Source organism: Diadema antillarum, unplaced genomic scaffold, assembly GCF_040938485.1.
Source record: "Diadema antillarum isolate AM-2024a unplaced genomic scaffold, OU_Dant_1.0 scf00000112, whole genome shotgun sequence".
Taxonomy (NCBI): domain Eukaryota; kingdom Metazoa; phylum Echinodermata; class Echinoidea; order Diadematoida; family Diadematidae; genus Diadema; species Diadema antillarum.
In genome coordinates, this window is record NW_027271001.1 from 1,868,715 (window position 1) to 1,895,526 (window position 26,812).

The 26,812-nt window shown below is 41.7% G+C and overlaps 3 protein-coding genes across 3 annotated transcripts; 1 reads left to right on the top strand and 2 right to left on the bottom strand.

Moving 5' to 3' along the window:
- Positions 1 to 5,315: 5,315 nt before the first annotated feature.
- On the bottom strand, positions 5,316 to 7,726 carry LOC139719568 (uncharacterized). The gene is made up of 2 exons (XM_071630980.1): positions 5,879 to 7,726; positions 5,316 to 5,444 (listed from the first exon to the last, which is right to left on the bottom strand). The coding sequence occupies exons 1-2, from the start codon at positions 7,637 to 7,639 to the stop codon at positions 5,316 to 5,318; spliced, it is 1,890 nt and encodes a 629-aa protein (XP_071487081.1). The 5' UTR covers positions 7,640 to 7,726.
- A 1,207-nt stretch (positions 7,727 to 8,933) lies between these two features.
- Positions 8,934 to 14,717, top strand: LOC139719569 (uncharacterized). The gene is made up of 3 exons (XM_071630981.1): positions 8,934 to 9,125; positions 9,519 to 11,619; positions 14,179 to 14,717. Exons 1-3 carry the CDS (start codon positions 8,934 to 8,936, stop codon positions 14,715 to 14,717), a joined length of 2,832 nt encoding a protein of 943 aa, XP_071487082.1.
- A 3,697-nt stretch (positions 14,718 to 18,414) lies between these two features.
- On the bottom strand, positions 18,415 to 26,319 carry LOC139719570 (uncharacterized). The gene is made up of 2 exons (XM_071630982.1): positions 26,265 to 26,319; positions 18,415 to 18,749 (listed from the first exon to the last, which is right to left on the bottom strand). The coding sequence occupies exons 1-2, from the start codon at positions 26,317 to 26,319 to the stop codon at positions 18,415 to 18,417; spliced, it is 390 nt and encodes a 129-aa protein (XP_071487083.1).
- Between the last annotated feature and the right edge of the window lie 493 nt (positions 26,320 to 26,812).

Consider the following 26,812-nt stretch of genomic DNA (forward strand, 5'->3'; position numbering starts at 1 on the left):
TATCCAGTAGATTCTGATGAGTGTTACCCCATACTAAAACACCATAATTAAGATAAGGCAATATCAATGAAGAATATAACATAAGTAATGATTTTTGTGGAATATACGAATTCATTCTATTTATAACGCCTATATTACGCGAGATTGTGTTGGATATATAATCAATATGTAACTTCCAGGAAAGTTTGTCGTCAGCAATAATTCCAAGAAATTTAAGATGTGAAACTCTTTCCAACTGAATATCATTCAAAACTATAGCTGTACTCAGAGTATCAACAGTATTACTGAAAATCATGTATTTCGTTTTTTGGGCATTCAAGGATAATTTGTTGGCTCTTACCCAATTACTCACTTTTTGTAATTCAGAATTAACTTTTTGAACAAGAAAATTAGCATCATTGTGGGCAAAAAATACATTGGTATCGTCAGCAAAATGGATGAAAGAAAGTACTTCAGATGCCTGACAAAAATCATTAATATAAACAATAAATAACAGTGGCCCTAATAAACTTCCCTGCGGAACACCACAATTTACTTCTCTTATCACTGAACAATTATCTTTGATTATAACAAACTGTCTTCTATTTTCCAAATAACTCTTGAACCACTCCAAGGCCTTCCCACGTATTCCGTAATGTGATAACTTGTGGAGTAGAATATCGTGATCAACAGTGTCGAAGGCCTTGGAGAAGTCCAAGAAAATACTAATTAAATGAGAGTGATTATCAATTGCGTGAGCCACTTTATCAATAAAATATAAAAGAGCATGAGTTGTATTATGCTTCTCTCGAAAACCGAATTGCGAATTAGTAAAAATATTATGCAACTTCAAAAAACCAATAGTTCTCTTATAAATGAGTTTCTCTAAAACTTTGGACAACGATGATAATAATGAAATTGGACGATAATTACTGACATCGGATTTATCACCCTTCTTAAATAATGGAATTACTTTGGCCAGTTTCATCTTGTCAGGAAACACACCGTTAGAAATTGACAAATTGAATATATGAACAAGTGGATCAACAACTGAAGATATAACACCTTTAAGAATGAAATTATCTATATCATCATACCCAGAACTCCTCTTGTTCTTAAGAGAAGATACAATATCAATAATCTCATGTCTATTAGTTGGAGTAAAATAAACAGAATTGGAATTGCGCTGGCCTAAATATTCAGTAAAATGATGCTCTGACGCAGGGATATTTTGGGCGTAACTTTCACCTATCTTTGAAAAGTAAGAATTGAAAGCATTTGCAATGTGAACAGGGTTACTGATGATTTCATCATTCAACTTAATGTTGTCGAAACCAGATTTTTTACTCGAGACATTCATAGCTTGCTTTAACACATTCCAAGTATTTTTCATATCAAACTTGTATCTTTGCAATTGCTTAAAATAGTATCTTTTCTTTTCAGAACGTAAAATCATAGTTAGAGTATTTCTATATAAAGTGTATTTACGTTTTGATCGCTCATTTTTTTCCAATTTGTATCTATAATACAATCGATTTTTCCTGTTAATCGACCGAAGAATTGATTTTGTAATCCACGGCAACCTAGGTGTCTTTTTATAATCTGGTTTATTTTTTTGTTTCGGAATTACATTATCCAAATGATAATTAAATGTTTCCATGAAATAATCAAAAGACAAATTAATATCATCACTTTCAAAAACTCTTGACCAATCAACAGTTTCGAGAACCGCATCAAGACTAGCTAGCTTTTCAGACGAGACTCTACGACTCAATAAAGGAGATGAGAAAAATTTTACATTATTAACTGAGGTTTTAAGCGCAAAATGAGTCATAATTGGATAATGGTCTGTCATATCTGAAAGAATTATATAAGAATTAATAAGGGGTAGGGTATTACAAAACATATTGTCGATCAGAGTAGCAGAGTGATCAGTGACACGCGTAGGTTTCGAAATAAGCGGAAGAAAAGAAGAGGACAAAAATGTTTGAAGAAACTCGTGTGCGGCAGTATCATTTTCCAACTTGAGTAAGTCAATATTGAAGTCGCCGAGGAAGAAACAATCCTTATCTTTAAAAACTGGGGATTTTATCAAATCTGAAAGGTAAGTTAAAAAATCCTTGATATTGGAGTTTGGAGGTCTGTACATAATGCCGACCACAATATTCCTAATTCCTGGGATGTAAATTTCTAAAAATAATGATTCAACAATATTATCCATTCTGGAAATATCATCATGAACAATACATTCAAAAGCATTCGATATGTACAGTGCAACACCTCCACCACTCTTATCGGGCCTGTTATTAGCAAATATATTGTAGCCGTCAATGTTGAAAAAATTTTCAGTGTTGGAATTTAACCAGGTTTCACTTAAACCAATAACAGAAAATGCCTGATTTGCATCAGTCTCTAAAAATAATTTTAACTCATCAAAATGCTTATTCAAACTCCTGATATTTAAATGCAACAAAGAAAATGTATCTTCAGAAAAACTTTCGCAAATATCTTTACATTGATTCACAGTAATATATTTACACAACATATTTTCAGTTAACTCTCCACCAAAATCATAAGGCAATTCATTTACAGATGAATTTAAGTTTTCAGCGACAGCATTGTCATAAAAAATTGCTCGTGAATTAGAAACTGGGTGTGGCAGGTTGGTTTTCTGCCATCACGGAGCTAACGCAATGTTCTCTCGGTGAAATCAAAATGGTGTCTGCCACGAAAAGATCCAACTCTACTGTTAAATTGCTACTCGACTACGACACTCCTTTTCGAGGCATTTGGAATATTTGATACAACTAAAAGGACTTGAACGAAAACACCTATACAGCACTCTCCCGGAACTGGAGCTATTTCCTGTCTTTTCTTTCTACATTAATTGACATGCAAAAATAAATGAACTCCTCTCGGTCATCGATGGCGCGACTTGTAAAACATTTACACCTGTCCTAGCACTTTCTCTCTCTCACTCTCGCTTTCTCTCTCGCTCACTCACTCGCACTTTTTGTCTCGTTATCCCTACCCGTAAACATGTTTGTCTAGTTGAATGACCGATAGGTGTTGTACATGAAACAACCTGGAAATGCATTTTCAATGTGACATTTCACTCCCCCTTTCGAAAAATGCATTTCATAATTAAAAGAAATTACTTATAACACTATCTTTCTCTCTACAGCCGGCTTAGTAGGTCTGCGCCAACATTCTCGCTGCCGCGGATAGCTTCCACACGGAATCTGTAGGGTTGCAAAGCCAGAATCCAACGCATTAGCCTCCCATTTGCAGGGCTAGCCTTGTTCATGTACACTAGTGGGTGGTGGTCGGTTTCTAGCACAAATTGTCTGCCGTACAAGTATGGTTCGAACTTCTTTACTGCCCAAACTACAGCTAAGCACTCACGTTCTATGGTTGAGTATGCTTGTTCTCGTCGAAGCAGTTTTCGGCTCGCGTAGGAGACTGGAAATCGTTCGTCTTGGTGTGTTTGGAGGAGGACTGCTCCTAGTCCAACGTTGGAGGCGTCTGTCCTGAGGATGAAGTCCTGTGACAAATCTGGCAAATGAAGGATAGGGGGGTTAGAAAGTTTTTCCTTCAGTGTTGTGAAGGCCTGCTCTTGGCTCGTTTCCCATTTTACCTTGTTTGGTTCAGCATTTCTGGTCCTGTCTGTGAGTGGTGCGGCGACGGCGGCGTAGTTCGGGATGAACTTCCGGTAGTAGTTCGCCATACCTAGGAAGGATCTGAGCTCTCGTTTGGTCTGAGGCTGACTTACCTCTTGGATGGCTTTGAGTTTTTCAGGGCGGGGTCTTACCTGTCCGTGTTCGATCACATGTCCTAGGAATTCGACGCTTGTCTGTCCGATGAAGCACTTACTTGGTCTAGCAGTGAGCTTTGCGGCTCGTAGTCGTCTGAAGAGTTCTGTGAGTGTACGTAGGTGTTCTTCCCACGTGGTCGAATAGATGAGGATGTCGTCGATGTAGTTCACCGTTCCTCCGAGTCGGTCTAGCAGTCTCCTCATCAGTCGACTGGAGGAGGCGGGAGCGTTCACTAAGCCGAAGGGCATCATTGTGAACTGAAAGAGACCATCGGGGGTAAGAAAAGCGGTTAGTGGTTTGGATTCGGCAGCCATGGGTACCTGCCAGTATCCTTTGCTGAGATCTATTTTGGTGAAGAACTTTGCATGGGCGACTTTTGTGAAGAGTTCATCTTGATCTGGTATGGGTTCAGCATCAAATACAGTCACTTTATTGAGTTTTCTGAAGTCTACACAAAACCGGTTGCTGCCATCGGGCTTTTTAACCAGTACTATGGGGGAGGCAATGGGGCTTTCTGATGGCTCAATTACTCCGAGCGATAGCATGGTTTTTACCTCTTCTCTGACTGTGTCTCTAAGAGAGTGGGGAATGGGATATGGTTTACTCTTCGGGTGTTCATTTCCTTTGAGTTTGATGTGGTGTTCGCCTAACGTGGTTCGACCGGGAAGATCAGACAGGACGTCTTTGTACTCGTTGAGGAGTTCGTTGACCTGTTCTTTCTGTGGGGAGGAAAGGGCTGAGTTAATTGAGACATCGTCGAGTGACTCTTTCGCCTGAAATGGGAAAGGCTGTAGGAGAGATGTGTTAGTTAGTGGTTGCTGCGTTTCTTCCTCGTCATCATTTTGCTCTTCGCATTCGATCACGGCGGTACAAGCAGCTTCGGCATCTGAAATAGAGGGAACATCATTTCTAGCGTGATACTTTTTCAGAAGATTGATGTGGAACACCTTTGGTTTCCCGTTGAGGTCGATCCTGTAGTCCATGGAGCTGATTTTGGAGATCACGTCAAAGGGGCCCTTCCATTGTAGAAGGAGCTTATTCCTGTCAGTTGGTAGGAGTAGGAGTACCTTGTCTCCGACTTGTAGCTCCCTGTGTTTTGCCTTCTGATTGTAGTATTTTGCATACCTGTTTGCTGATTTCTGAAGTTGAGTGTGGGCGTTGCGGCATGTCTCGTCGATCCTGTTTCGGAGATCAAGTACATAGTGGTAAGTAGACTTGGTCTCACCTGTTTCGGCTTCTCCTGTCCAGAGTTCTCTCAGGATGTCGAGGGGTCCGCGTACCTTCCGGCCGTAAAGAAGCTCGAACGGGGAGAACCCCATGCTCTCTTGTGGTGCTTCTCTCACTGCGAATAGAAGGGGAGTAATGTACCTGTCCCAGTCTTTTGGGTTTTCAGCGCACATACGTTTCAACATTTGTTTTAGAGTGCCATTGAAGCGCTCAACTAGTCCATTCGCGGCAGGGTGATACGGGGATGTAGTGAAGTGTTTGATGGAGAGTAATTTGCTCACCTCTTTCATGAGATCAGATGTGAACTGAGTCCCTTGATCGGTCAGCATTTCCTTGGGGATTCCGACTCTGGTGAAGATGCTCACTAGGGCTTCTGCAACTCTTTCTGTCTCGATGCTTGGGAGTGGGATTGCCTCGGGGTACCTAGTAGCAACATCAATAACGGTAAGTATGTACCTATTTTTCTGGTCAGTCATTGGGTGTATTGGTCCAACTATGTCTACAGCAATGCGTTCGAAGGGGACTTCGATGAGCGGCATTTTTCCGAGTGGGACCTTGGTTACACGACCTTTTGATAGTGTACGTTGGCAGACGTCACACGATCTACAGTACCTGGTAATGTCAGAGTTCATACCGGGCCAAAAGAAATTGGTAAGTATCTTTTCTGTTGTCTTTTTGGTACCTTGATGCCCTCCGAGTATATTTTCATGGGCTGTTTGCATAACCTGTTTGCGGTATTGTTTTGGTACTACCACTTGTGTGATTGTTGTGTCGGGGTCCATTTGGGGAGAGTGGAATGAGCGATACAGCATTCCGTCTTTGTAAAAGAAGGAAGAGAGACCGTTATTGCGACTTACCTTCTCTGAACGAGTATCGGCGAGTTCTCGCAGGCGGTGTAATGTTTCATCCTTCTGTTGTGCCTCTTTGAGAGCTGTTGGAGTCACGATATCTTCCATTGGGTGTGGGGTTCTGAGAGGACGAAATGGCTTACCGTCTCGTTGAGCCTGGGCTCTCGTCTGTACTGCGCCGACAGGCATTGGTGTAGCCGTCCAGTCAGGATCTGGGTTGTCTGGTTCTCTTACTCCGGGTAGGTTACCTAAAATCAGGTCATAGAGTGGAGTTTTCATGCACAATGCGTTAACTTTTCCTACGTAGAAGGGAGTGTCAACATCTATTCTAGCGACGGGGAGAGTTTTCACTGTGCCGTCAATCAGCACGCAAGTACTTTCTTCACCTGTCATTTGGGTTGGCTGGACAAGATCTTGTTTAATGACAGCTCCGCTGCAGCCGCTGTCTCTGAGAACAGAAATTTGATTGTTATTGACTAGTCCGTTAGTAACTGGCATTTGTCTGACCACATGTTCTTTGGTGCATGCTGCACTCATCAACGGCAAGGAGTGTCCACATTTGAATTGGATATGGTCTGTGGTGGATTCTAGCTTGGGGGCATTGAGTGGCATCCGAACCATCATACAAGAAGCCTCAATTTTGACCTTTGTGTTAGTGCAAGCTGGACATTGACAGGGAGTATGTGGATTTGGTTCTACCTGATCGGGTTCCAATGAAGCCAGGTTGTGTTCCGAGATAGGGGGGTTTCCTTGCTCTGGATCCTGGGCGAGGACTAGACCTGCCGATTTCATGGGGGAGAAAGGACAATAGTTAGCAATGTGACCTGGTTTGTGGCATATGAAACACGTTCTGCCTCTGTTTCCCTGTTTTGTACAATCACGGGCAAGGTGACCGTGTTGGTGGCAGTTGTAACATTTGGGTTGAGATGGGGGCCTATTTCCTGAAATGTTATTTGGAGGGATTTTACCTTCAGGTCTGGTGTTGCTCCGTGGCATCTGTCCCACGTGTGTCTGGATGTTCCTTTGTGCCGGTGGGGGTGGTTTGAAGGTGCCTCCTCTGGCGTCTAAGTACTGCTCAGCTAGTTTCACCACGTCCTTCGAAGTCTCGGGCTGCCGTTCCTTCAGGAAGATGGCCAGCTCTCGATGACACCCACTGATGAGCTGCTCCCGGAGGAGTAGATCTGCCAGCTCCTCGAAGGTGTGCTCTATACCAGAGAGGCTTACCCACCTGTTCAAGTAGTTCTCTAGTCGGTTTGCATACTGGGATGCCGTTTCTCCTGTTGTCGGTTTGCCTGAAAAAAACTTGGAGCGAAATCCTTCTGCAGTGAGCTGAAAGGATTTCAAGAGTGCCTGTTTCAAAGTGTCATAATCATTGGATTCCGCACTTGACAATCTAGAGTGGACATCAAGAGCCTTACCTGTAAGCAGTGTGCTTAAGTTGAGTGCCCAGTCTGTAGTTGGCCAGTTTTGATTTTTGGCATATCGTTCGAACCGCTGTAGATAGGCATCTATGTTATCTTTGTCTTCCTGAAATAGAGGCAATTTTGGAGATCGAGCTTTGCACCCATTAGAACTTGATTCGCTTTTGGTTTGCTTTTCACGCGCTATCGCCAATTGTAGCTCGGCTGTTTCTCTTTCCTGTCGCCTTAACTCTAACATGTCCGCTCTTTCCTCTCTGAGTCTCTTTTGCTCGTCTGTAACAAACTGCCTAAGCTCCTCTCCACTGAATCCGAACTTTTCTCCAATTTCAGTTAACTTAGCTAGCTCCATTCTGAATTACCTGAGCACTTATAATACAAAAATGTATTCAGATCAGTTCAGATCATGTACACAATGAATATACAACGGTGCACCTATAGATAGTACATACATAGATACATACATAGATAGTACATACATACAAATGTAGAGGAAACAAAAAAAATCACAAGTTTTCCTCAACCTTTTTCTTTACTCTGTTTTCTCCGTTTATCTACCCATGTGACTTCGAATGGCACGAGTTATACTCCCGGACAAGCCCCCAGAAAATGTCACATGGGCGGACTTAAATAATACTCAATCACACTCGTGCCATTCACTTTAATGTACAATTTAATAAACCATTTGTAGAATATTTACAAGGCTGAAATCAAGGAGTTGTGACCAACATAAAATGCAAAATCAAAATTCTGAGTGAGATAAATTAAATTACAATACTCTTATATTCGACAACCATGTGAACGGGACCCTGTCTTGGTCCGGTTCCACCTGTACTTTTGGCTTGACACTTCTTCAGAATAATTATAACAGCTTCGCTATTAATTCGTTATCCCTGACAATACACTATCTGCTATCAAGCGCAACACTATATGGTTCACACCACCGTAGTGCTGATCCTGAGATGACCAGCCTGCACGCACGACGGTTTACCGCGGTTATAACACTTGCCTTCAATTACACTGCTTCCGTTTACATCCGGGTTCTGTGTTAACCCGCAACTCTCATGGAGTGTATAAATACCAACATTCGAATTATGTGCACATCATATTCATCCTTTTACCAATTTAACATGACCTTCACCTCTCTACTTCGGCGACACTTCCTCGTCGTAACCAATCATATCAACAGGGTGTCATGCACCCGCCAGGTTCATCGCTCACCTGCGTTGTCCACAGAGTCACCTTAAGTGTCAAACTATTCGCTTCCAGAACATAACTGATTCGTGGGTGGAGCGTCCTTGTATGCGAGGTTGCTGTTCCAGCTCCAAAGTCTCGCGAAGGATCCGCGTTCCGTATTCATTGGCGTCAAAAGTTCTCCCTAGCGAGGGGCGGGCACAGTCGCTCTGCTGCGAATGCGTCGGCCTGGGAGTAGATTCGACCTCGGCCTCGGCGCCATCTACAAAATTATTTAAATGCAACATATACCAATGGGGTGTGTTCTAACCACACACACAAAAACATTATCAGCTTAAAATCCTGACATCACAGTGAAAATTTGAGAACTGCATTATTATCCAATTAACATACAAAATTCACATAATGAAATGTTTCAAACATTGGAAATATAACAGTGCATTGGTCCAACTATGGCTACACCAATGCCTGTCGGCGCAGTACAGACGAGAGCCCAGGCTCAACGAGACGGTAAGCCATTTCGTCCTCTCAGAACCCCACACCCAATGGAAGATATCGTGACTCCAACAGCTCTCAAAGAGGCACAACAGAAGGATGAAACATTACACCGCCTGCGAGAACTCGCCGATACTCGTTCAGAGAAGGTAAGTCGCAATAACGGTCTCTCTTCCTTCTTTTACAAAGACGGAATGCTGTATCGCTCATTCCACTCTCCCCAAATGGACCCCGACACAACAATCACACAAGTGGTAGTACCAAAACAATACCGCAAACAGGTTATGCAAACAGCCCATGAAAATATACTCGGAGGGCATCAAGGTACCAAAAAGACAACAGAAAAGATACTTACCAATTTCTTTTGGCCCGGTATGAACTCTGACATTACCAGGTACTGTAGATCGTGTGACGTCTGCCAACGTACACTATCAAAAGGTCGTGTAACCAAGGTCCCACTCGGAAAAATGCCGCTCATCGAAGTCCCCTTCGAACGCATTGCTGTAGACATAGTTGGACCAATACACCCAATGACTGACCAGAAAAATAGGTACATACTTACCGTTATTGATGTTGCTACTAGGTACCCCGAGGCAATCCCACTCCCAAGCATCGAGACAGAAAGAGTTGCAGAAGCCCTAGTGAGCATCTTCACCAGAGTCGGAATCCCCAAGGAAATGCTGACCGATCAAGGGACTCAGTTCACATCTGATCTCATGAAAGAGGTAAGCAAATTACTCTCCATCAAACACTTCACTACATCCCCATATCACCCTGCCGCGAATGGACTAGTTGAGCGCTTCAATGGCACTCTAAAACAAATGTTGAAACGTATGTGCGCTGAAAACCCAAAAGACTGGGACAGGTACATTACTCCCCTTCTATTTGCAGTGAGAGAAGCACCACAAGAGAGCATGGGGTTCTCCCCGTTCGAGCTTCTTTACGGCCGGAAGGTACGCGGACCCCTCGACATCCTGAGAGAACTCTGGACAGGAGAAGCCGAAACAGGTGAGACCAAGTCTACTTACCACTATGTACTTGATCTCCGAAACAGGATCGACGAGACATGCCGCAACGCCCACACTCAACTTCAGAAATCAGCAAACAGGTACGCAAAATACTACAATCAGAAGGCAAAACACAGGGAGCTACAAGTCGGAGACAAGGTACTCCTACTCCTACCAACTGACAGGAATAAGCTCCTTCTACAATGGAAGGGCCCCTTTGACGTGATCTCCAAAATCAGCTCCATGGACTACAGGATCGACCTCAACGGGAAACCAAAGGTGTTCCACATCAATCTTCTGAAAAAGTATCACGCTAGAAATGATGTTCCCTCTATTTCAGATGCCGAAGCTGCTTGTACCGCCGTGATCGAATGCGAAGAGCAAAATGATGACGAGGAAGAAACGCAGCAACCACTAACTAACACATCTCTCCTACAGCCTTTCCCATTTCAGGCGAAAGAGTCACTCGACGATGTCTCAATTAACTCAGCCCTTTCCTCCCCACAGAAAGAACAGGTCAACGAACTCCTCAACGAGTACAAAGACGTCCTGTCTGATCTTCCCGGTCGAACCACGTTAGGCGAACACCACATCAAACTCAAAGGAAATGAACACCTGAAGAGTAAACCATATCCCATTCCCCACTCTCTTAGAGACACAGTCAGAGAAGAGGTAAAAACCATGCTATCGCTCGGAGTAATTGAGCCATCAGAAAGCCCCATTGCCTCCCCCATAGTACTGGTTAAAAAGCCCGATGGCAGCAACCGGTTTTGTGTAGACTTCAGAAAACTCAATAAAGTGACTGTATTTGATGCTGAACCCATACCAGATCAAGATGAACTCTTCACAAAAGTCGCCCATGCAAAGTTCTTCACCAAAATAGATCTCAGCAAAGGATACTGGCAGGTACCCATGGCTGCCGAATCCAAACCACTAACCGCTTTTCTTACCCCCGATGGTCTCTTTCAGTTCACAATGATGCCCTTCGGCTTAGTGAACGCTCCCGCCTCCTTCAGTCGACTGATGAGGAGACTGCTAGACCGACTCGGAGGAACGGTGAACTACATCGACGACATCCTCATCTATTCGACCACGTGGGAAGAACACCTACGTACACTCACAGAACTCTTCAGACGACTACGAGCCGCAAAGCTCACTGCTAGACCAAGTAAGTGCTTCATCGGACAGACAAGCGTCGAATTCCTAGGACATGTGATCGAACACGGACAGGTAAGACCCCGCCCTGAAAAACTCAAAGCCATCCAAGAGGTAAGTCAGCCTCAGACCAAACGAGAGCTCAGATCCTTTCTAGGTATGGCGAACTACTACCGGAAGTTCATTCCGAACTACGCCGCCGTCGCCGCACCACTCACAGACAGGACCAGAAATGCTGAACCAAACAAGGTAAAATGGGAAACGAGCCAAGAGCAGGCCTTCACAACACTGAAGGAAAAACTTTCTAACCCCCCTATCCTTCATTTGCCAGATTTGTCACAGGACTTCATCCTCAGGACAGACGCCTCCAACGTTGGACTAGGAGCAGTCCTCCTCCAAACACACCAAGACGAACGATTTCCAGTCTCCTACGCGAGCCGAAAACTGCTTCGACGAGAACAAGCATACTCAACCATAGAACGTGAGTGCTTAGCTGTAGTTTGGGCAGTAAAGAAGTTCGAACCATACTTGTACGGCAGACAATTTGTGCTAGAAACCGACCACCACCCACTAGTGTACATGAACAAGGCTAGCTCTGCAAATGGGAGGCTAATGCGTTGGATTCTGGCTTTGCAACCCTACAGATTCCGTGTGGAAGCTATCCGCGGCAGCGAGAATGTTGGCGCAGACCTACTAAGCCGGCTGTAGAGAGAAAGATAGTGTTATAAGTAATTTCTTTTAATTATGAAATGCATTTTTCGAAAGGGGGAGTGAAATGTCACATTGAAAATGCATTTCCAGGTTGTTTCATGTACAACACCTATCGGTCATTCAACTAGACAAACATGTTTACGGGTAGGGATAACGAGACAAAAAGTGCGAGTGAGTGAGCGAGAGAGAAAGCGAGAGTGAGAGAGAGAAAGTGCTAGGACAGGTGTAAATGTTTTACAAGTCGCGCCATCGATGACCGAGAGGAGTTCATTTATTTTTGCATGTCAATTAATGTAGAAAGAAAAGACAGGAAATAGCTCCAGTTCCGGGAGAGTGCTGTATAGGTGTTTTCGTTCAAGTCCTTTTAGTTGTATCAAATATTCCAAATGCCTCGAAAAGGAGTGTCGTAGTCGAGTAGCAATTTAACAGTAGAGTTGGATCTTTTCGTGGCAGACACCATTTTGATTTCACCGAGAGAACATTGCGTTAGCTCCGTGATGGCAGAAAACCAACCTGCCACACCCAGGCGCCAGTTGGCAAGATAATTTTGTGTCTAAGCCCAATTTCGTTTGCGGCCAGGAGCCGTCCGTCCACCTTACCGTCAGCCTGTATACTGGCTGATTTGAGTTCAGGTTTTGTTTGCTGCCAGAAGGCGTATTCCAACAGCCTTTGCAGCCTTCCAGTAGCCAAGAAGAAGAGGCATTTTGGTTATATTACACCGGTCATTGGTAAGTTAAATTGCGATTTGATTTCTGCTTTGTCGTGTAAAAGGATGTGAATGTGTTTCAGGGCACCACATATAGCCCCGGAGAACCCCGTGAATAAGTGATAAAGTATATTATAATGGTGTACAGTTTTTGAAAACGATGCGGTGATGTTTGATAAGCTATGCACTGTTATATTTCCAATGTTTGAAACATTTCATTATGTGAATTTTGTATGTTAATTGGATAATAATGCAGTTCTCAAATTTTCACTGTGATGTCAGGATTTAAGCTGATAATGTTTTTGTGTGTGTGGTTAGAACACACCCCATTGGTATATGTTGCATTTAAATAATTTTGTAGATGGCGCCGAGGCCGAGGTCGAATCTACTCCCAGGCCGACGCATTCGCAGCAGAGCGACTGTGCCCGCCCCTCGCTAGGGAGAACTTTTGACGCCAATGAATACGGAACGCGGGTCCCTCGCGAGACTTTGGAGCTGGAACAGCAACCTCGCATACAAGGACGCTCCACCCACGAATCAGTTATGTTCTGGAAGCGAATAGTTTGACAATTAAGGTGACTCTGTGGACAACGCAGGTGAGCGATGAACCTGGCGGGTGCATGACACCCTGTTGATATGATTGGTTATGACGAGGAAGTGTCGCCGAAGTAGAGAGGTGAAGGTCATGTTAAATTGGTAAAAGGATGAATATGATGTGCACATAATTCGAATGTTGGTATTTATACACTCCATGATAGTTGCGGGTTAACACAGAACCCGGATGTAAACGGAAGCAGTGTAATTGAAGGCAAGTGTTATAACCGCGGTAAACCGTCGTGCGTGCAGGCTGGTCATCTCAGGATCAGCACTACGGTGGTGTGAACCATATAGTGTTGCGCTTGATAGCAGATAGTGTATTGTCAGGGATAACGAATTAATAGTGAAGCTGTTATAATTATTCTGAAGAAGTGTCAAGCCAAAAGTACAGGTGGAACCGGACCAAGACAGGGTCCCGTTCACATGGTTGTCGAATATAAGAGTATTGTAATTTAATTTATCTCACTCAGAATTTTGATTTTGCATTTTATGTTGGTCACAACTCCTTGATTTCAGTCTTGTAAATATTCTACAAATGGTTTATTAAATTGTACATTAAAGTGAATGGCACGAGTGTGATTGAGTATTATTTAAGTCCGCCCATGTGACATTTTCTGGGGGCTTGATAGCAGATAGTGTATTGTCAGGGATAACGAATTAATAGTGAAGCTGTTATAATTATTCTGAAGAAGTGTCAAGCCAAAAGTACAGGTGGAACCGGACCAAGACAGGGTCCCGTTCACATGGTTGTCGAATATAAGAGTATTGTAATTTAATTTATCTCACTCAGAATTTTGATTTTGCATTTTATGTTGGTCACAACTCCTTGATTTCAGTCTTGTAAATATTCTACAAATGGTTTATTAAATTGTACATTAAAGTGAATGGCACGAGTGTGATTGAGTATTATTTAAGTACGCCCATGTGACATTTTCTGGGGGCTTGTCCTCAACGGGAAACCAAAGGTATTCCACATCAATCTTCTGAAAAAGTATCACGCTAGAAATGATGTTCCCTCTATTTCAGATGCCGAAGCTGCTTGTACCGCCGTGATCGAATGCGAAGAGCAAAATGATGACGAGGAAGAAACGCAGCAACCACTAACTAACACATCTCTCCTACAGCCTTTCCCATTTCAGGCGAAAGAGTCACTCGACGATGTCTCAATTAACTCAGCCCTTTCCTCCCCACAGAAAGAACAGGTCAACGAACTCCTCAACGAGTACAAAGACGTCCTGTCTGATCTTCCCGGTCGAACCACGTTAGGCGAACACCACATCAAACTCAAAGGAAATGAACACCTGAAGAGTAAGCCATATCCCATTCCCCACTCTCTTAGAGACACAGTCAGAGAAGAGGTAAAAACCATGCTATCGCTCGGAGTAATTGAGCCATCAGAAAGCCCCATTGCCTCCCCCATAGTACTGGTTAAAAAGCCCGATGGCAGCAACCGGTTTTGTGTAGACTTCAGAAAACTCAATAAAGTGACTGTATTTGATGCTGAACCCATACCAGATCAAGATGAACTCTTCACAAAAGTCGCCCAATATCTTGATATTCAATGAGGTAGTTATTGTATAGTATAGTATAGAAGGGGGAGTGATACCAAGGGAAATAGTGAAAAATGGTCTTTGGAAAAATCAGATTATAAAGTAGACAATTTCCCTGTATCCTTAACATATTGCAACGTATATAGCACATTTGTATTTGAACTAAAGAAATATGTGATATCTAAGTGGGCTTTCCCGATCTTTGTCAAAAAGCTTTGTCGTTGATGTAGATATTTTGTACACGTCATTAGATAATGGAAGACTGTCTCCGGCATCCTGCACCTGTCACACATCAGCCCAGTGGGGTGTTTGCGTATTGTGTGCATGTATGACGCGAGGCGGGCCCGCCCCAGGCGCAGGCGATGCATGGTAATTTCACTTCGTCGACTTGGAACATCTAGAGAGAAGAAATTGTTGACATTGGATTGTAGAAAATATAACTGTCGACCGTGGGCCGAGTTTTCCCATTGGTTTTGCCACTGCGTTAGTACATTTTGAGAAATTATAGATCTTATTTCCTTGGCATTTGGTTAGATATTTTTTACAATACTTGGATGATTGAGGCCCCTTAATGCGACAATTCGAGAGGAAGAGAATGTTGCAGACACAGGTTCACAGGTTTTATGAAGAAAACGAACAAACATAAAACATAGACACATAAAAAGACACCTCTTTGCGACGCGAAGTCCTGATCGCATTTCTACCAAAATTTTGCAACAAGGAGAACCAGGATGGTTACAGCAGCTGGAAACTGTATACCATTGACTAGTCCAAAGATGAAACCGACAATATCCCGTTCTCCTGAAATTTGATATAGATACGGTAAAAACACGTTATTCATGCACTGAACACTAGAGTGTCATTGAACATTTATTATCTTTAAGTACCTCGATAATTTTTAATATTATTTGGCGTAGCTGTAGCGCCACACACGTGTATTAAAGATGACTTTACGAGTACAACCTGTGTACACACACACAAAAAAAAAAACATTATGGAAGGTCCTCGCCGTTATATTTATAGTTAAGCCTTTTTACTTTGACGCAAGTGTTTCTGATAGTATTCGAAATACTCGAACCAGGAAAATAGGATGGATACAGCAACTGGTATACCAATGACTAGTCCAATGCTGAGACCGACATTATCATGTCTTTCTGAAATATGATACTGAGAAAGATGAAATACGTTATTCACTCATTACTAGAATTGGAAGGCATTAAACAAGCAAATAACCGCCTCGATAATTTTACAAGATTAACGTATTTCACGTATATAGTGCAATAAAGAACGTAAAGTTGCCTATTCGGGTACAACCGTTGCACACACACACACACAATACATTATTACTCTTCTTCTGTGTCTTTATGGCCTACTTAGCTATATTTTTTGATGCAAGTGCATTAAATAACAAAGTAAACGCATATTCGATTGTGTTGTCGAGCAGTTACATTTACTTTAAGTTTTTATCCTATCGGAGTAGATTTCCCAAGACTATTTAAATCAGAATCAAATACTTGATTGCAGTGTTGTTCCTACTTTGGTCATACATATACTCCCCCTTTTCTTTTTAGTAATGACGGTAGAAGATAGAATAAGACTCGTTATTACTCGAAAACAAAAACAAAACACAGACAACTTTTCACGGAACCTGATGTAGGCAGAAGAATGATTTCTTTGGTTGACGTTCCATTTATCGAGTGACCGGTAGCTACGCACATGAAGGTTTTCTCTGTCTCGTATTTGGCTGAAACATTGATTTTCTCGAACCTCTCGTATGTGTCGTCGGATAGTGTTGTCTGTCACGAAGCCACGGACTTAAGTCTCTCTCCAGACTTGTCGGTCCACATCATAGAAACATCAGGCTTAAATCCGCTCACGACACACGTCAGTGTAATCGAAGAAGTGTTACAGGGAGTTTGGTACGTACATCTGCTTTGATGGGACTGGCTCTTTTCGACGCATTCCTCGATTGTATGTTTTGATGCCATCGCAAGGGAAACAGGAAAGTCATTGGATATCCTACCTTCAATACTAAAATGTGAGCCTGTCGTAATTGTTTTTTTTACTCACCAAGTAAATAAGACAACTTTAACAGACTTAATTTCTCTCGTGAAAAAAAAAGTGTTATATATTTGCGGTATGATTTGCTATTGAACATGAAAAATGTTAACTCTTAACGTGCCATGGTCGCCGAACGGCGACCTTAGTCCTGACGTGCCATGGTCGCCGATCGGCGACTAAGAAGAGCGAGAAAAGCATTGCTCATTTAAGTTCTTATGGTACCGTAATGCGTTACACCAAGAAACTGCCAATGATATGTACTGGTAGCTAATTAGTATAGCCATCGTTTCCACTAAAAATATGAGCATGCTTACATTGGGAAATTTTGAGTAAATACGTGATTTTTCAGCTAGATGTATTTTTTTCGCGTCGGGAAAAATCCTCAGCGAGCGCACACTCTGCGAGATGTGTATGGATCAAAAGTCTCATTGGTACACCACGCGTGTGTATGCTATTGAATCTGCGTGTATTGTCTATGCGGTTCCACTCGTATTGTTCCGCTTGGACGCTGTCCTGCGGGAAGCTGCTTTGATTTTGTCCCTCAAAGAGGTTCAGCTTAGGTCAGCTGAGGCTCGTCGGTCAAGTCTTTCATCCTTTTGTTTTGGTGAACGTCACTAATCGTCCCCACGCTAGCCTATAAGTAATTGCATGCGGACAAAGGCCTGCCGATTTCAATAGAGTATCCCCCTCCCCCATCCGCGGTCCGCTTAGACAAAAGGAGGATTAGTAGGTTGTTCCTTCTCAAGTGGACAAAAGATACTCTTAAAGGGCCCGGGACAATCACTTTATTTTCAAATACAGGATCTGGGACTAAAGGACTCAGATTTGGGAATGTATTACTGAATCAGAAAGAGAAATTGCTAAGACAAAATAAACTGCTAGTATCTTTGGAATCATACAATTCTAGAAGGCAATTTTGTTATCATTTGAAAGAGGAGATGTTGCTCTAGAACTTTCTCACAGAGTCAAGTGAGCGTTCTTTTGAAGAAAAAACACGACTTACTCTTTTTTTCCATACTACACAAAAATTTCTAATAGTTTTTTTGATGGATCAATTATTTCTGCAATATTTCAGGTTCAGATAGATATTATGGCAAACTGACTACATGACACGAAAGAACAAACATTTCTTGATATATGTTGTGTAGAACTCAATTCAAAACAGTCAATAGTTTCAGAGATATATCGCTTTTAAATGTCATTGTCAGTCCAGTTTCGAAACGTTCTGACGTTAGATAAAAACCTCTGGCACGTTAGGGGTTTTGGGCCTGGCACATTAAGAGTTAAGAAGATAAAAACCTGACAATTGTATAAGAATTTGAAGCATATTCATCACATATTTTGTGTCATGTTTGTTACAGGTACTCAATGTGTCTTCGGAATTGCAAAATTCCATTTCTGCCACTTTCATCTCATTCAAAGGACAATAATTATGAGGCTTAATGTCCTATTATATGGCTTTAATGTACCTCGTGATGCTGGTCGAGGAAGGTTTTGCACATCCTTTATAACTCTGATTTTGTGTATTTGATATTGATCTTATGGTCTACATTAACCTAGTGTATATCAGCCGATAAAATATAATGTTGTACTACTATTTGAATGTGGTAATGACAACTTTTACGATCAAAATTCCTTTCTCCATGTCTCCTCATGGCAATATCATTATATAGCAGGTGTACTTACAGCTAACCGTCAAAATGACGGAATTCTCAAAGTTGTCCAAATTCTTCAGGACCACTTGACAGAGGTAGAGACCCTCATCTGCCACCTTCAGGTCGGTGATGACGAGGCTAAAATTCTTGTCCATTTCGAACCCCTGCCCCAAGCTCTCAAACTTCCCACCGATAAATTCAGCCTTAGGCAGCTGCTGATATGAAATGGTCTCCTTGACCCAGACCACAGCTGCAGGCTCCCCTTGGAAGAGACATGACAGTCGGATGTCTTCCCCTTTCCTTCCCTGAACGCTGGAGACAGTGTCTATCACTGAGATTACAAGAAAGAACATTCATGTATTAGCATCATTAGCAAATGCCTCGATCTCCTGACACATCTTCCATGGTTTCATGGAGAGGTTGCAAAATGAAGAACTTTTAAGCACAGTTATGTTACATTCTGCATTTAAGTCAAGTCAAAATAAGATCTGACCCACCACTAATTGCAACTGTAGGAATTCCAATGCGGTGCAACTCGTTATGGTCTCCTAAACACCATACTAAGAGTCCCAAAAAGCAAGTAGGGCAAAATATTTGAATTTGTATAATACGCAAATTAGATTCCACCATCATGACAATGAAACAAATACAGTGTTTCTATCCAAACTGTTCTTAAACGTTAAACGTTTCAGAATGAAACACGGAAAGTTTTGAAACCTATGTTTTTTCAAAGTCAGTAAGTGCAATGCAAATATTTGCATTATAGTGGAAAGAAATGAAAAGGGGCCTCAAAGACATACGTGATCTCACTATTCTTCATACAAAAATAAGGGTTGTAGAAGAATTAAAAAAAAACCAAAAAACTCATAATAATCGTTTTCACCATAACGAATATCAGGCCAATTCTACTTTTATAAGAACGGACCTTAAGAATAGTGAACCTTAATGTTTAATTTTCGGATTAACAAACTTTCGGAATAGAACATTTTTGATAAGGAATCTCCTGAATTAATTACGAGCCATTTTTTTTCGGAATAACAAACCTTTCGAATAATAAGTCCAAGGAATAACGGACATTTGATTTGAATTTGAATTTGATTTGAATTTATTAGTTCTTGCATTATATCATTGCTCATGCAGATACATCCACATATATCATAAACATTCATGGTACCATACATATAAATGGATATACATAAACATTAATTGCTAACAAGGTAAGTTTCTTCATTACCTTTAGAATGTACAGCAATACAGTTTCTTCATTGCCTTTACAATGTACAACAGAACATAATCAGTGATGCAATGAGAAACGCAGAAGGGCTACAGCTTAAGCATTGTTTGATTTGCATGCAGCCCTCGTACATAATACATAACATATAGGAAAATAAGGGGAGGGATGACTTGCATAGAGATAGGATAGGAGAAAGGAGAGAGGAGAGGTCTGTCTGCTTTCGGTAATACACAAAGTTAGATCACCTGGATCACTGAATAGTAAAGCATGGCAAAGTATTTTCTCACCGACGTACAGGTGAATAGTTGCAGGTCATGGTTGGTTACATAACATTACGCAATAAATTCAGAACAACGATAATTCCACGAGGGAATTGCATATACAATACAATTGCAATGACATTATAAGATCACTGATATCCAGAGAGCAGCATTGTCTTTACAGCTTTCTTGGAAGAATACATAGACTTTAAAGTTCGAATTTCTGAAGGAAGAGAGTTCCAAATATCAGGTCCAGTGTGTCTGATAGATTTCAGAGCCATCACCGTTTTAGGATTTTGTAGATGAAATTTATCAGATTGCCTTGTGGGATAAGAATGTATATCCTTGTTTAACTGAAATAATGAGAAGAAAGAAGATGGCAACTGACCGTTATACAAATGAAACATGAAAAGTGAATTTTGCAAAAAATTAATATCATTTACCTTTAGTGTTTTTAATTCTACGAACAAAGGATCTGAATGGTCTCGATGACCTGAATTGGTACATATACGTATAGCTTTCTTTTGTAGAAGCAATATACTGTCATTGTGACTTTTCGCAGTTGCCCAAAGAATGTTACAATATGAGATATTCGACAATATCAACGAATTATAAAGCATAAATAAAATATTCTTTGGGACATAATACTTAAGCTTACAGAGTATACCAACGTTACGAGACACTTTATCTGAGATGTATTGCACATGAGCATTCCATTTCATATTTTCACTGATATATATTCCAAGAAATTTGACACTTTCTTTTTGCTCCAATAATATACCATCCACCATTATATTCAAATCGCGCATTTCATTTTTATGCTTCTTATTATGAAAATAAATAAAATTTGTCTTTTTTTAGTTGAGTGACAATCTATTGCTCTTAAACCATGTAGATAATTTCGTAATTTCGGCAATTCAGTATTAAGAGTTCTTACAAGCGAAACTCCGAAACTGGACAAGGTGCAGTTATGATTAAGCGCTAGTTGTTCGTATATTTTAAAAAAAGTCTATTGCCTGGTCTATCACAAAACTAAGGGGGTCGGTGCAATATAGTGCTAACCCTCACTTTTGTAAAAATTGAGTTACATGCATTTTCATAATCTTTATCTCGCACTCTAACCTTCGTGAAAATATCATATTTGAATTCAACCAATAAGATGGTAAAAAATGCATGCATTCATGTTTTATTAATGTACAATGTATGGACTTTCCAAACATTCAACAGCGAGTATCTCAAAATGACTATTATGTGGGTTAGCACTATATTGCACGCAGCCCCTCTATTATTACGCAGAAATGACAACCATGGTTGATTAGAACAATCTAAATTATATATATGCGACAATTCGAGAGGTAGATAATGTTTTGCAAACATTTATATAGTACGGAAGATGTTCATCATCGTGGTAGAATCTGAAAGAAAATAAAGTAGTCGTTTGTCACACGAAGCGAGGTAAACACAGGGTATGCGTACGACGTTTCGGCCGCGAATTCTGCTTGCCTTCGTCTAGCAAAGTAGACCGAGCTTGTTGTTGTTGTTGTTGTTATAATTTTTGGCGTTGCATTCAAAACTCGAATATTTCACGCCAAACAATTCATTGTTTTATTTTTAGACACCACGTAATTTTTTTTTTTTACGTGGTGTAGACCGAGCGCTGTTGTTGTTGTTGTTTTAGGTTTAATGGCAATCAGTCATAATTTTGACTATTTTTGCCAGACTATATAATATCAATATTTCCCTATAGATTAATTATCAATATTTCTTAACAAATTCAAATTCTATCATAATATCCATTTTTTTTAATTTCCAACCATATTTTTGTTTTAATCATAAAATTCTATTGTTATCCTCGCTTAGTCAAAACGGCCACGTTGCCACCCTCAGTTCTGTCTTACCAACCCGGCGAAGTGCGTTTCGCAGGCTTCTCAGGCGTGCGCCCTAGGTAACTCGAGAAAGATGGTGGCGACCGTCATGCCTGAGCGTATGGAGAACAATATTCCGATATAATCCAAATCCAAATATATTCATTTTATTTATCTTTTTTTTCATATGTATGTAGCGAACATTTGTGGGCAGAATCAAGGGTGCAAATGATGAAGATAGGTGCACTGGTGGTAGGCCTATACCTTCAACATATTCTAATGTATAATAAAACATCTATACACACTTGTACTAATCTTCCAAATACTAATATACAGTAATACTTAACATACTGCGGCATATAATATAATATGCATGTGTGTACATGCCTATATACACACACATACAGTCAGACCATTATGTTATGTTACTCCCGCACGCACTGCGCACGGGGCTGCTTCGTGCGGCTGCGTGCAGGTTCGTGCGATCTCGCACGGGAGCGTATGGCTCCGTGCGCCCATGTACGCGGCCGTGCGTGGTCGTGCACCTCCGTGCGGATCCATACTCCCTCGCACGCTGTCGCACGGACCCGTGCGGGTCTGGCGCACGGACCCGTGCGGGTCGGGCGCACGGACCCGTGCGGCTTTGGGGCGCGATTTCGCACGGCCCCGTGCCGCCAGTGCTTGGTTCCCGCATGGTCCCATCTCACCTCCCTGGTTCCCGCAGTGCTTACACGGTACGTGTGTATCAGGTGTATACCGCGTGCGAGTCCATGCGCCATTCCCCGGCCGACAGTTTCAGCGCAAGCGCGAAATGAGACGATTCCCGACAATACAAGGCTTGTTACTTGCGCCAAGGAGCTTCAAACCCTTGCTTAAAATTGCGCATTGCCAGTCAGTCGGCAAGCCGAAAACCCCCGTCTAGAATATCCAAGATCTCGCACGGGTGACCTCGAGTTGACCCCGCAGATCATGATAACTGAATTACGTTTTCACATGATTTTTTTTTTTTGGACAGGTTAAGGTTAAAACCTGAAAGCAATATTGTTTAAATTTCCCAAGAGCGACATGAAAGGTCATCGACTTCGTGCATGGCTAATTCATTACCGATGTCCCGGAAATAATGGGTTCACATACTCGTCTAAAATTCCCCTAAGAGTCTTCTTTTTCATTGTAGGGCACTAACGAACGCATACCATGTAAAAGGAAAATTATTATCCAGCTATAAGATGATACCAAAGGTGTAACGTGATGATTAGATGGATCAGCAGCGCGCGCCAGCTGAAATCATAAGGATATCATTCCTTTACTCGGCACGAAATCGCGAAAATATTGTACTGTCCCACATATAGAAATGGACGTGTTCCATGGATGCCCTTTGTGTGTTATGAGCGACCCCAGCGTAACTGAAATGGTCAATTATAAGCGTCTACTAGCTGTGATATACTGTGCTTGTGTCTGTCGGTGGGCATTATGTACAAGTAGCCTATTGCCTCTTGCTTGGCCTCTCTCTCTCACTCTCTCTCTTCTCTCTCTCTCTCAACAAGTCATGAATTCACTTTACCCATCATGCCTAATCGAACTACGACATGATTGAGGTAACTGCGCCTTTTTATTCTCACAGTCAGAATCAAACTAATTCTTTACATAATAAAAAAAAAAATCTTCATATAATTTCTCAAAATACTCAAAAGATGGCCTCAGTCAAAACTTTCTACAAAGATTGCATACGGCAATCTTTACGGCCTAAACAAGTTTTTTAGAGCTATTAGTTCACCCTGTGACGATGACTTCGATTGCGTTTTGAACTTGTACCGAACTACTTTCAACACAACTATTACCTTTATAGTTCGATTGATGAACTAGTCTTTTGAATTCATAACCGACATTCGTAATCGTAAGCATACAGTAACAAAATACTGTCAATAACAGTTGGAAAATGCAAATGCTATAATAATAGCGCGAAATACACGATTAACGATCATCTGCATACATTCTAATTCCCAAGTGATGTCGCTTCGAAAATGACACCTGGTTTGACTACTGCTTCAAGCAAAGAAAAGGAAAAGGAATGGGATATACTTCTAATGATAATATCACGCCGTACAACAAGTGGTACAAGGCATTCCACTGTATTTGGTAATGTCGGTTACGTTTTTGTGCGCTTTACGTACGGAAAATAAAAGGCAGATTGATGCTATTAAATGCTAACACAACGCATTCAAATGATTTTTTTTTAATAGACCGTGTACAATGATATATTTTAGTATTCGGTTTGAAACTTTAAATTTGCGAGTCCTTTATAAAGTTATATGGGTTATTACATTATCAAGCAAAAATTACAGTACATGTACTTTAAGGATTCGGATTTGCTCAGAAGATTAACAATGCTATCTTTGGCAATAGTTTGCAACAGAGACATAGATATACAATGTAATTCTGTTTTTATAGATAGAAAGGAAAACGTAAATAAGTCAACTTTATAACTTCAATTAGCTTTCTCACCAACCGAACTTGATTTGATCTGCCGTGCATGATATCGCTGTGTGTTCTATTCATTCTATGATATTGTTTAATTTGATATTGTTGAATTGGCACGCGTGTTTTTTTTTTTATGCAGAATATTTCAGGTAAGTAAAATTCATTGAAGCTAATAATGTTTGTACATACGACGTGTTCGTTGTTTTGTATTTTCATTTTTATAATATATCACGTGTCCATTATCTGATTATGACTACGAAAATATGACAACTGTTTAAATGCGGAGTATGTACTGGAACACTAATGTCTCCCACCAGTATAGACAAACTAATTTCTAGTCGTCTATCCCCGCTTGAAATGGAAATGAAATTACACACAAAAAAAAGAAGAAAGAAAACGAAGTACAATTTTCAGCAGAGTTCAACCGTTTTGTTTAGTGCCTGATACATGTAATGGACAAAATTCTGTAACGCATAAGCAATCACACAACTTTTGGGAATAAATGTATGTCTTAATGATTGTATCTTATGGAAGAAAACTCGTCTCCTTGCCTGAATTTTAGCTTCTTCTTTTTCAAGCTTGCGGGAAAGAAATAGTTGAACATCAATCGCAATCATAAAGAGAAGCCACATCCTTAAAAATAAACACAGGAGTACTGAGACGCACTACGAAATAAAAACTGGCCTTTTATCTCTATTGACAACGTATGACAATGAAATGCTTCCTTTTGTTGGGGGGGGGGGGTTATTGATTACTCTGAAGGTTCATAGATCACAAAATTTATATGGTTCGCTATTAGCTTAGGTTCGTTAAGAAAAAAAAAATAAACAGATAAATGCGTTCCTTTTCCGGTGGTTCCTTTACCCGAAAGTAATCAAGCAATCACTTATTTCAGTATAAGATTTGTGAATACAAAACGAAACGAGGACGGCCTTTCAAGTATTAATTCCGAATATAATTGTAAATAGTGTAACAAAGTGGTGTCATGATAGTGCGTGTACGCACGTAGTCTCAGAGTATATAAGTACGGACTGGGCGTGCGTTTACAGCACGCGGTATGAATAAGAGTCTGTACGGCAACTGACAAATGGGAGTTGCGTTCTAGCCACGGCCGGGTAAGGACAGTGTTTGGGTCGTCCGTATACAAGCAGTTGGTGAGATTGCGAAGGGCCGAGGGCCACCCCGCGAGATACTTTCCGATGTGTTATTCGCCCCTCTCCGAAAATAAAGGCAAGTAAAGTGCTTGTGACATATACAATTCAATTACCGCGACAATCACCGGTGTGTTTATTTGAGATATCTTTTACGTACGAATGCGGTGATGTATGAGAGAGAGTTGAGTTCTTCAAGTATGCCAAGACAGGAGAGTCCCGACCTCGATCACAACGGTCCCGGTTGTGTTACATTTGGTGGCAGCGGTGGGATCTGTCAGGCATATTGAGGGATTTTGATTGTATTAGTTCATATCGTTTGCAAGATTTTCCGATCTTACTCAAATTTCGTTATTCACTTCATTTACACGACGCCTAAAGGCGCCGTCACCGACGTGTACAATCTATTGCGTTAACTACAAGTCGCCGTAAAGCCTAGTCACCTACGTGGTACGCAAAGGTGTCTTCACCTCTCCATTGTATTAGACGTATTCCCGTGAGGCTCGCCTGGAGTCTCTTCACCTACATACCACCTGCAGGCTCCTCTTCACCTACACACCACCTGCAGGCGCCTCTTCACCTACACATCACCTGCAGGCGCCTCTTCACCTACACATCACCTGCAGGCGCTTATTCACCTGTACACATCACCTGCAGGCGCCTCTTTCACCTACACCACCTGCAGGCGTCACTTCACCTAAGCACCACCTGCAGGCGCTACACCTTCACCAACACGTCACCTGCAGGCGCCACTTCATCTACATGTCACCTGCAGGCGCTACAGCTGTGCCTGCACGTCACCTTCGGGCGCTATAAATTCATCCATAGACGTCCAGGGCAGGAGTTAACTCTACCTACAGGGCATCCTCAGGCTCACAGGTGCCTTTGGTACTCCATCGTCTTCAGGTGTCATTATCTCATCGCTTGTATACGAGTATTCCAATTTCATTCCAGTTTCGTCAGGTTGCTTCACTACATTTTCTGCAGGCGCTTGTACTTCTACAGCAACGAAAGCAAAGCCGTTGACACTGGCGGAAAATTCAGCTCTAGATCCTCAAGAAGAACTTGACATGCTGGCAGCAGAAGTCCAGCGAGGTGATGAAGAATTGCAACACTCTCGAGATAAGAATCAACTGCTGCTGGAACAAAGTCGTCTCCTACGTGAAAAGCTGGAACGATTGGAAATGGAGCAATCAACCGTCGCATTTCCGAGGGTACGTGAACGAGAACGGACACCTACTGCAAGCATATTTGACGACGGTGTCCTAGCGGACGAGAGACCCATCTCTCCGTTATTTGAACAGCACCGAGGACCTCCCGTTTCTTCTCGCGGTTGGGAAAAGACATCGACAGGGTTAAAGATACCGGCACATAGCAGACGACCGCAACCACGTCAAGCAGACAAA